The sequence below is a fragment of the Notolepis coatsorum genome, assembly GCF_963971535.1.
Source record: "Notolepis coatsorum genome assembly, chromosome: 19".
Lineage (NCBI taxonomy): Eukaryota > Metazoa > Chordata > Actinopteri > Aulopiformes > Paralepididae > Notolepis > Notolepis coatsorum.
Window position 1 is genome coordinate 80,456,376 of NC_140183.1, and position 12,033 is coordinate 80,468,408.

General features: G+C 46.0%; 1 protein-coding gene across 1 annotated transcript in view; it reads right to left on the reverse strand.

The window, feature by feature from the left end:
- Positions 1–3,001: 3,001 nt before the first annotated feature.
- Positions 3,002–12,033, reverse strand: part of trim46a (tripartite motif containing 46a) — a gene marked incomplete at both ends in the record, with an annotated part of 56,815 nt that continues 47,783 nt past the window's right edge. The window contains 3 exon segments of the mRNA XM_084336077.1: positions 3,002–3,440; positions 11,576–11,643; positions 11,743–11,972. Of these exon segments, the coding sequence (XP_084192203.1) occupies positions 3,002–3,440; positions 11,576–11,643; positions 11,743–11,972 (737 nt within the window).

The following is a 12,033-nucleotide window of genomic DNA, read 5'->3' on the forward strand; positions in this document are numbered from 1 at the left end:
GCCCAATGTGACATATATGTAACATTTCAGATCTTTGCCATTAGGGGGTGCTATTTTTTAAGAAAATCTGAAATGTGTTCTTTGTAGTCTATTTAGTCAGTCTTCCCCTCATAATTTTCCTTGAAGGAGAAATGGGTGTGGGTTCTTATGGGTTAAGATTTGTTTCCAGGGGCTTTAAGTATCTAAGTTTGAATCTGATCCAAATCTTATCCTATCATTATCCTAGTTATTATTCCGCGGATAAACCAAAGATTTTGATTCAAGACTGTTAAACCAACAGTGGCGGCTGGTGACAATGATTCTAGGTGGGGCGGTGCCATATTCAATCAGTTTCAGTAACTACAGTATATACTCCGACCTACAAACTGATAAGAGGTGAAAAAGGTGACATGTTTGTAAACCAAACCCATTGTCCCCCAGAAGAAAATCGTTGTGATTTTAACATGTAAACAGAGCACTCAGAGAAGAAAATAAATGGAAAAGACAATCCGTATCATGGTCTGACAGCACTACAATTACATTTTCACAACATAATATCATAACAGGCTGAAACTCACTTTTTTTTTTGTTGCCGGTAGAACATCCGTACGAATTGGAAGAGCCGTCACGCTAACCCTTCCGAAGCTTTGTGGTCCAGGCTTGAACTTTCCTTAAATGTGTCCATACATCCACTTTGTTAGATCCAACACTGTCTGAATGTATCTTGTGATTATCAATTTTCGACAACGACAACAACCATTAGCGTAATCCTGTCTCTCGAGTCCCTGCATCCATCATTGTTGTTGTTGTCGTCATCAGTCCGCGCACCCGCTAACACACCAATGACTCTGCTTGGGGGCGCCCCCTCTATGGACCAGCCGCCACTAAAGCACTAGTACCAAGTAGGCCTAACCTGCCCTAAAAAAAGAATGATGAGCCGCCCTTTTCAACGGCTCTTGGAAAGGAACAGAGCCAAAAGATCTGACTAATTCCCATCACTAGCTCACATCTGACAACGAGAAATATGTTGCCGTCTTTTAGTTCCGGGGGGGGGGGGGGGGGGGCTGGTGAAGGGACCCAGGAGTAGACAGGATAGTAGAGAGAACGAGAGATTTATAAACATGTGCAATGATTGACAAAATCCAAGACAAGGTAGGAAGACAGTAGTTGTTCTCACCTAGTTCAGGTGAAGGTGGACCCAGTGCTGTTGTGAATAGATTCAAGATTCAAGAGGTTTATTTGTCACATACATACCAGGGCATACAGTGAAATACGGGTGGAATAGATGAGAGTGTGTTTTCTCACTCCCTACTGTCCAACTGTTGCTATGACAGCAGTCAGTCAAGAAGTACAGCCTCCTCCCCCCCCCCCCATCTTCCTCTCTGCTGTGAAGCTAGCTCTCCTTGGTTGTGATCAATTCAATTCAATCAATTCAGGAAATGGATTTTCTTTCAAATTCAAATACCGAAACTCTTTTGGCATATATGCCATATTGAAGCCTATTATCCAACAAGTAAATATAAATTATTTGATCAAATGATGAATTGATTGAAAGTGAATTAATCCCAACCTTGCTAGAAGCTACAAGGTATATAACAGACTACAACGAACATTTGTTTTACAGTCTCTGGACTATACTGTTGATTATTGGACACAGAAGTTACACACGGTGGTACAGCTTTCAGTTATTTATTTTTTGTTTTTTTTCCTCATGACATTGTTCCAAACATTCTGCCAGCCATAGTCTAAATTAATTCTGATTGCTGAAATGCTACAGTCTAAAGTCATTCAAGTGCTGTGCCGCAAGGAGTAAGACAAATAGAGTAGCGTGCCGTGTAGACGTGTCATTCAGGACGCACAGGACAAGACACGTACAACAGAACAGAAAGCATGATAGTCACAGCCAGAGCTCTGTGCAACTTAAGATACCCCTACACCCTCATAACACACACACACACACACACACACACACACCTCATAATCATCATATTACATATCAAAATACAGTCAGAGCCATTGCTTCGTATAATATGACAATATAAACAATCTCTTGCAGTAAATGATACAGAATTGAGCTCTTACATTCCCCAAACTGAAAATCAACCTGTCGAATGTCAACAATAGTAGTAAAAACAGAAGCTATAGAAAAAGAAAAACAATGTATTACAGTCAGCCAGCCAGCGCTCATAAAGAACCTTAATGGCAGACGATAATAGACATGTCTTCAGCTGCTTACTTCACCGTCTATAGAGACATGTCTTCAGGCTGCTTACTTCACTGTATAGTCTTCATTTCATATCTGACATCACACAAAGGTGCTGTCCTCGGAAACATTCCTGGCAAGAATCTGCTATTACATTCCCATCTCTCCTCAAAATATAAAACTCTCAACTGAAGTCTATCAATAAGTGTGTAACGACGAGAGAATCATTCCTTGGAATTATTTTTAATTTGTTTTGGTTGGATTCCTGCTGCGATCTGAAGACATGTGGGAGAGTGGGTTCACGTCTCGCCCAAGATGCCACACAAGTCCTCCTGCAGACGCCGCAGAGCGGTGACCTTGACATAAAACACACCGACGGGGGAGACGGTACAGACGCGCGATCCCGGCGGCTAGCGGAACACGTTACAGGCTCAGCGACCCGAGGATGTTGACGCTCTCCTATTCTGCATGATGGAACATCGTCGTCATTCTGCTGAGATTACATGGATAGAAAAATGAAACCTGAAGATAGAAAAGTAAACGAACGGGGGGGACGCCCTGGAGGCGCTTTTGACCATCTGCATATAGATAAATACTGCTGATAGTTCTATCAAATATCAAGGTTTATCACGAGGCAAAGCATGAGCACCATTCAATGTCAATCTTTTAAGAAGATTTCAGCATGTGTTTGGATACACCTAACAGGAGGTCAGCCATATCTACAGCAACTGACCCCAGGCTTTACGGACATACTGGAGGACAAAACTTTGATTATTGAGCGAACTTTAAACCACGGTACCCCAGCCTCCCTTTGCACTTTTATTTACCCAGATTAGTCGCACGCGGTTGGATGGTGACCCTCCGAGGGGGCGGCTCCTCTACGCTCCGATTGGCCACGAGATCTTGGAGCTGGAGGGCCCCGCCTCCGATGAAACAGAAGGCTGGGCAAACGGGGGCGGAGCAGTCGACATGTCCCTCCCACAGGACGCGCAGGGAGTGGGCGTCGTAGAAGGTGACGCGTCCTTTGTCGAAGTCCAGACACACCCCCAGGCGGGGTGGCAAAGGTGCAGTGTGGGGGTTGTTATGGTGGTTGCCATGGCTACTGTGATGGGAGTTAGCCCCACTCTGGGTCTGGCTCTGACCGTGGCCCTGACCCTGGGGTAGCAGGATCTTCCCCATACCCATAGTGAGGAAGCAGAAAGGAGAAGTGTCCCCAGCGTCCTCTGCCCCACTGTCATGGCCGCTGTCCGGGTCGCACCTGGAGCGAGACAGGGGGGGGGGGTTAAGGGAAGAGGAGAGGAAATAGGGCTCATGAGAGAATAGCAAGTTAAAATCACCTTTTGACTGACAATTATGATGACTATGGTTGCAATAGCGTTAACCTACAGTATTGTAAAGGGGGTACATTTAAAATGTGATATTTGTACGATTTCAAATAGTTTGGAATAAGGACCATGTAGACTCAACCACATAAGCATGTAATTTAATGGTTTGATGGTCTGTCCGTGGGGACGAATTAGAGGTAGAGCAGTCGTCTGGTAATCCAGTGGTTCTCGGTTTGATTCCCGCTCCTCCCGGGCAGCGTGTCGTGTCCTTGAGCAAGATACAGTCCTGATTGAATGCTGTGTCGACGCTAGAGAGGGCGCTGTTGGGCGTTGTTGTCATGCAGATTGGGCCCATTCAGTAAATCTTTGTCGGTGGGACGAAATCTCAACAGATTCTTGAAGGTGAGGAATTCCCCTTTAATCGACGGGAGTCTCATTCAGAAGAAGAAGAGAATTATCAAAGACTCGAGCCACCCAAACAACTGCCTCTGGGGCGGAATGTAGGGATGGAGGAGGTCAGCTAGGTGCCGGGGGGCCAGGGAGTGAAGGGCTTTGTAGGTGATGAGGAGGATCTTGAAATTGATGCGGGACTTGACTGGAAGCCAGTGGAGGTGGATGAGGGTGGAGGTGGATGAGGGTGGGGGTGATGTGGTGCCAGGAATTTTGCACATATTGCAACTAAGGCTGTCAAAGTTAACGCGGTATTAACGCGTTATCGCCCGATTCTATTAACGCCACTATTTTTTTTAACTCACGATTAACTTTTAAGAAAAGAAAAATCGGGGAGCTCCAGTAGCTCACCACGTACCGCGAGTGCTATTTCAGCGCCGTGGACAACCGCGCTCGCGCGGATCTGGGGCTGAGCGCGTTCGAATCCCGGACGGCAGCCGTGCCTTTCCCAGAGTGTCTTTCCCCCCATCTGAACCCTTTCAGCCTGCTTCTGTCGGTCGAACTTGACCAAGTATGAATGCGAAGAAAAAAGCGATAAACGCTAAAAAGAACCAGCTGACTGGTCAAAGTTTAAAAAAAAAAAAAAAAAAAAAAATCTTTTAATTTTTTTTACTAGACTTCACTCAGGTGTATTATTGATGCTCTCATTGATACTATGTTTGTTTCTGAAGTGTGTGTGTGTGTGTGTGTGTGTGTGTGTGTGTGTGTGTGTGTGTGTGTGTGTGTGTGTGTGTGTGTGTGTGTGTGTGTGTGTGTGTGTGTGTGTGTGTGTGTGTGTGTGTGTGTGTGTGTGTGTGTGTGTGTGTGTGTGTGTGTGTGTGTGTGAGATATACTCCGGTCAATGGTCTCTAACTACACACCCTCAAGAAAGACCCCTACGCTCTGCATCTTCTGGCCGCCTCAGACCTACTCCTATCCAAGCTCCGGGAGGGTCATCAAAGAGAAGTCGCCTATTCTCAGTCCTTGCCCCACAATGGTGGAATGAACTACCCAGTTAGGACAGCCGAAACACGTCCAATCTTTCGCCGTCGACTAAAGACTCACTTCTTCAACCATTATCTGAATAAAAAAAAATAAAAAATCGAACCCTAACTAACCATACTGTCATGCACTTGTCCTAATAAACTAACCTACACTGTAGCACTCAACACTTTGATGAACATTGTTGCTCAGCTGAGTTGTGCCCTTCCTGATGGCTTGTCGTACAGAACATGTAAGTCGCTTTGGATAAAAGCGTCAGCTAAATGACTAAATGTAAATGTAAATGTATATAGAGAGAGAGGGGGGTGAGAGAGATGAGGAAGGGGCAAGAGAGAAAGAGAGCTGGGAGAGTGTGTGTGAGAGAGAGAGGGGGGTGTGTGATTAATCAGCCCTTGTGTGGGTGAATGTAACAAGTTCCTAACGTTTTCTTTCCCCTATTATTTCATGCACACTTTATTCATTGTTTTAAATTATTATTTTCTTTTCAGTTATTTTGTGCATCACTCTGTTTTGAATTTGATGCAAATTTGCAATGCATGAGGGGCATCCTTTTGTGTTAAATGGCTGCATAAAGCAAGCATTTGTTGACTCGCATTTTGATAAGAGTATTAAAACTTGGAACTTGAAAAAGATCTGTTTAAGGTAGATTTTTTTTTATTATTAATTTGCGATTAATCGCGAGTTAACTATGGACAATCATGCGATTAATCGAGTTAAATATTTTAATCGATTGACAGCACTAATTCTAACCTGTTCAGGGCATTGCTGGGTAGCCCTATGAGGACAGAGTTTGCATAGTCAAGACGGGACTAGGGCTGGTGTGGGGGGAGAGGAGTGGAGGGTGAGGTGCTGATGTAGAGCTGAGTGGCATCAGCGTAGGAGTGGAAATAGAGACCATGTTTCCGGATGATGTGACCAAGGGGGAGCATGTCAATTGTGAAGAGGAGTGGACCAAGAACGGAGCCCTGCGCCACACCTCGGTTGACTGGGGCAGGGGTGGAGGTGGAGTTGCAGATGGAGATGAACTATTTTCGGTCAGTGAGGTAGGACTCGAACCAGGTGAGAACAGTCCCAGTAACACCCAGGTGGTCAGAGAGGCGGTTGAGGAGAATGGAATGGGAGACTGTGGCAAAGGCCGCAGATAGATCCAGGAGGATGAGGAGGCTGATGTGACCGGAATCGGTGGCAAAGAGAAGGTTGTTGGTGACCTTGGTGAGGGCAGTCTCGGTGCTGTGGTGTTTCCTGAAGCCAGATTGAAAGGGTTCATAGAGCTCATGGTTGGACAGGTGTTGGTGCAGTTGGGCAGCCACTGCTCTTTCCAGGAAAGTAAAGGAAGGTTGGAGATCGGCCGGTAATTCCCAAGGTCATCTGGGTCCAGACCAGGCTTCTTCAGGATGGGCGTGACTCATGCTGTCTTGAAGCTAGAGGGTACCCTTCCAGATTCCAGAGGAATTAATTATTCCCACTATGGTAGGGCACATGGCAGGTAGGCCAGCTTTGACCAGGACTGTGGGTAAGGGGTCAAGGGAGCAGGTGGAGGCCTTTGTGACTGGCTTAGCCACCTGGAGAGCGTCGACAGGTGCAAAGGAGGAGAGGAAGCACTGAGGCGGATTAAGAGCAGGGGGGGGGGTGAAGTGCCCAGCACCCCCACCCCCATCACACATTAGATTGTGAGTGGGGGGGGGGGGGGGGGGGGCTGGGATTGAGAGATGGTGGTAGATGGAATCCACTTTACCCTGAAAGAAGTCCTGGGCCCTCATGCATCAACGTGGACGTAGAAATTGACCTACTTCCACTTGTAAGCACGGAATGTAGAACTAGCGTACGCACAGGGAAGTCGGCATTCATCACACGTGCGTACGCAGGCTCTATGCCCTGCCGTGTTGATGAATACCACTTTGTTCTACCGTCAATGCTCGTGCATGATTATCCATATATGGTCATGAAAATGAGGAAACACCCCCCATGGGATGTGAAATAATGGACCGACCCGAGCGGGACTCCGAGAAACTCCACGGAGAATTCACTGCTGTCGAACCAAGAAGACACTATCGCGTATTATGATTTATGGGATAAATAAAAGGCGGACTTGTAAACGGTGATGTCAGATATCAACGGCTCCCTAAGACCATTGCTGCAATTCTGCCTGGACAGCTCAAAATACTAATAAAGACCGTTCGTTGACCACTGTTTGGCGTTGGTTGTGTGTCATTATAACCGTGCTGTAATATGAATGCCTTTATTAGTTGTGTTCGATTGGCTATATGATTTTTAGAGGCATCTATTTTGTTGTCGGCTAATAAAGACCGCGCTGGAATATGACTGCCTTTTCCTGTGTTGTTTGATTAATACCCACGGATTAAAGTTCTCCTCAATTCTATTCCAAATCGCGATGGATCTCCCGTAAATTTTCTACCTGCTGCATATGATTTCTAGAGGCATACTACAATCTATTTTGATGTCAGTATTGGGTAGCCTATATAAACAATATAATACGAGAGCATATACAAGAACAATGAATCTCACTGCATGTATGATGTATCCTGCCTTTCAATACATGAACTTGAATTCCATCATGTTTGTGTGCGGGACTCAAGGCTGCTGTCACAATGGGTGGTACCGCCGTACAGTAATAATAACAGTCCACACAATATCACGATCCATGCCATAGCCTATGTTCCATTAGGACATGATCTGTGACGACAAATGTTCTAGAATGTTTGATTAAGATATCATACTCTGACAGCATGCCTATGAGCAACAAAAACGCGAACTTGAATCCCATCATATAGTCTGTCCACTATCTGCATGGTGTCATTGCAATGCGTTTTCTATTCTTTCTTGTACAGTAAAAAGGGGGAAGAACACTATATTCATATGACTTATTCTGCTTACAGCTTCGAAATTCCACTTGTTTCGTTTAACGTAAAGCCTTTTAAATATAATCAAAACGTTCCCGTGTTTCGGCGGTCTGTGCGCAAAATAATAACGAGTTGAGCTTTATGATTTATGATGAATTGAAAATGGGGGACCCTGATGTAAACAGGACGAAAGTTGGTCTGCATCCCCAATTAACAATTGTATGTACTGAGCTGTACTGTACTGTACCCATTCTGCAATCTGTTAATAAACTTTTCAATCAATCAATCAATCAAGCTACGCGGAGCGCAGTCAGTCAGTAGCCTACACCCCGTATATTCCGATAACGCTATATAAACCATGCTGCATTCATTCTGAGAGAAAGATCTATTATTCCAAATGCTATTTATAGGGTTTTGACCATAATTACACTACTGTTGCTATCTTACAATGAACTATAATGAACTACGGTTCATACAGAACATCCAGTGTTATTATGCACAGAAGCTCATTTCCTTGTTGTAATAATATATTCTACCACTGGGAGCTAGGTACGCCAGGTCTGACCTGTGCGTAGATGTACGCACGAAGTCAAGTTCAAGTTCAAATTGATGAATCCCACTCTTTGCTTAGAAATGATCGTACGCACGGGTTACGCACAGATCTGTGCGTAGAACACGTTGATGCATGAGGGCCCTGGAATTTTGAGGGGAGGTCGGTGGCATCTCACAATAAACTAACCTACACTGTAGCACTCAACACTTTGATGAACATTGTTGCTCAGCTGATAGAGTTGTACCCTTCCTGATGGCTTGTCGTACAGAACTTGTAAGTCGCTTTGGATAAAAGCGTCAGCTAAATGACTAAATGTAAATGTAAATGTGAGGGGTGACAATGGGGGAGAGCAGGTGGTTGATGGTCGTAAAAAAGTCGTCTGGGGTGGTTTTGCTGGTTGGTGATGAGGGTGGAGTAGTATATCCTTATACCGTCCCACATGGTCTTTGTAGGCCTCGCGATGGACAGTGAGGCCGGATTTATTGTGGCGCCTCTCCAGCTGGCGGCCAACAGCTTTCAAGGTGCGAAGTTCAGTGGTGAACCAAGGGGCAGAGAGTCCAGGCTGAGAGAGTGGGCAACCATATCATCCACCAGGGTGCTGGGGGGGGGTGAAGCCAGGTGGGTGGTGAGCAGGTTGGTGAGGGCTGGTGCACTCACTTTTTTTATATTCCTGTAGGTGATGGTGCGTGCATCTCGTAGCTTGGGTAGAGTAGCAGGAATAGTGAACAGAACAGTATGGTGGTCAGACACAGCTAGGTCAAGCCACTGTATATCAGTTGGGGTTGTACCAGTGGAGCATACACAATCTAAAGTGTGACCTTTAGTGTATGGGGAAGGAGTCATTTCTGTATTCAGCAGCTGTCTATTGGAACAGTCTGCCCAGTGACCTGAAAATCGTAGACAATGCCGTTAGATTCAAGTCCAGCCCGAAGACATGGCTCAAACGGGACTACCTAGACACTTAGCTTAAGGCACCCTTGCATGTTGTATGAGTCTGTTATGTATATAAATGTTAAATGGTATATGTGATGTGTTGTGATGTCATGTTTTGTATGATGCATGTCTAAGCATCACACTCCCCCACCCCCCTACAAGGACCACAATGGAAATAAGCTCTGAGCTTTTTTGTGTTTCATCCTTGGCAGTATATCCTGACTGTGCTTTCTGTCACATGTTTATTTATTATATTGTCAAATAAAGTCATTCATTCATTCACCTTTGGTGTGGGTGGGACCTATGATGTGCTGTGTGATATTAAAGCAGTCCAATAGAGAAGCAGCTGGTGTTGTCCATGTGGATATTGAGATCCCCAAGCAGGAGTGTGGAGGAATAGGTGGTGCAGACGGTGGTGAGGAGCTCGGATAGGTCAGACATGAAGGTAGTGGAGGATTTGGGGGGGGGGCGGTAGATGAGGACTACCTGGAGTGGTGTAGGCCCAGGTAGTAAGAAAGCCACACACTCAAAGGAGGTGACAGTGGGTACTGGGAGCTCTTTAACCAGGAAGTCAGCCCGGTGAATCACAGCCAGCCCACCACCACGAGCCTGAGTGTGTGGTTTCTGTGTATACTAAAATAATAAAGTAAATAATAGTAACCCCGGCTTGTATTTGTTTCAACTGTAGTAGTAAAATGTACTGGGTTCATTTATTGAAACCAAGTACTGTATGAAATAGTAAACAGTGCAATTACAGGTGGTCACTGGTCATTTCAACGTTTTCAAAGTGAAATCAAGTAACTAGCTCAGTATGCAGCTCAGTATATTAGTAACCCGGCTTGTATTAGGAGGCCGGCTTATAATTGCTTAGCTCAAGAGCGCACCCGGCCATTAATAGAGACCCGGCTTGTATTTGAGACCCGGTTACTATTAGAGGAATTACGGTAAGCATAGCCTGGGGGTGTGACTTGGTTGAGTGGGAGGAAGTCCTGTTGATTTTGCCAAGTTTAATCGTCGGTTAATATGTCATGAATAAGAAAAGATTTGTTATTGAGGGAGCGAGAACATTCTGGAGCATGAATGTTAGATTGGTGAGGGATCATGCTGGGGCAGATAGTGATGGAGGGATGTCAACCCAAACCAGAGACCGTAGATTGTGTAGCTGGAGGGGGCGGAGATTACATGCACGCGCGCCTCCCTTGAGTGCGTCGTGCTGGTGGTAGCGCACAGATCTCGCGGTGTTACCAGGGCTACTAGATCCAGTAGTGGCAGTGTTCAGATGACGTTGTGGGAATGCGGAAGTGGAAGTGCGCACAGACCAGATGGATGGGATGCTGTGAACCGGTTGAGAATGAACAAACTTTCTTCGGGAGCTTCTATGAATATAGCGGGGTCGGTGTAGAAGTCCTAGTTGTTTGATGACAGAGATGCATGTTGGAATTGTGCAGTTGTTCAGTTCATGTAGTTGCGGGGCGAGATATTGTAGCATGTCAGTGGAGGGGGGTGTGAGCCTGGTGTTAGCCATGGGCTAGACGCGCAGAGATGGAAAACGTCTAGGCAGGAGAAGATCCACAGCATGACAAGAGGAGACGGGTCGCGATCAAGCACAAAGCCCAACCGTACGGTGAAGCCGGGAGGCTATCCGAGAAAAATAGCAACACAGCCGTGGTGCTGGATGGACTGGAGTATCCGGGTGATGTCTCGCTGACGGCGGGAGCTTGAGCAGATTTGCCTGTGTTGGAGGAGATGGAAGCAGGTAGGTACAGACAACCACCAGCTCAATGGAGTCCGACTCAATAGCTCAAAAAAGTTTAAAAACTCAATACAAATATGCACAGGTTTAAGCTGAGATAAACAGTAAAGTAGCTAAGAGAACCACAACTGTTAACAGCATGCATAGAAGCTCAATAGTATAATACTACAGTTAGTTTCAGAGGAGAAGCGGCGAACAGACAACGCCAGCGTCCTCTCGCTCTGATCAGGGTCTGCTCAGATGAATGATGATAATCATACACATATTTTATATCATTGGAAAGCCCTAGTTGTTAGCATCAAAATGGTACCAAATATGAGGTACTTTGAAATACCCAGTAACTAATAATCTATCACAAACCGATGAAGTTCAAGTTCAGGAATTTTCTAACTGGGCCTGGGTAGGGGCAAGAGGGTGTAAAAAAAAATACAGATACTTTGAACTTTGATAGTGTCATAAGCTCATAGGAAGTTGAAAGACAAAGCATGCAGCGTCCTTGTTGCCTAGAAACACTATAGGTGAATAGGAGATGGTTACCGAGGGCTGGCCATGTCCTGGGGGAGGTGGAACCACTCCTGTAGCTTAGCCTCCTGTCCTACCCCCACCTGAGACAGACAGACAGACAGTTTTGGTCATGTTAAATCCAGTTTGTTGGGTTAAACTGTTTCCACATACCATAACAAACCAACAGTCAGCCCTCTCACCTTGACCAGGTAGGAGCCAGGCTCTACGGAGCACGCCCAGTAGTGTCTGCCTTGAGTGACAGCCAGGTCAGCCACCAGCAGATCAGAGGTCAGGTGACAGGAAGTGAGGGCGCGGTCGGCGGCCTGCAGCAGGGAGAGGCCGGGCACACTGCGGGCATATGTCTGCCCTTTACCCAGTGCCAGCCTGTCAGCATGCAGCCCCCAACGAGAGTCCAGGGAGAAACTCAACACTGGGAGAGGGAGGAGGAGGGGGAGAGAAGATAGAAGAGGGGGGTGGATGGAGGAGGAGGA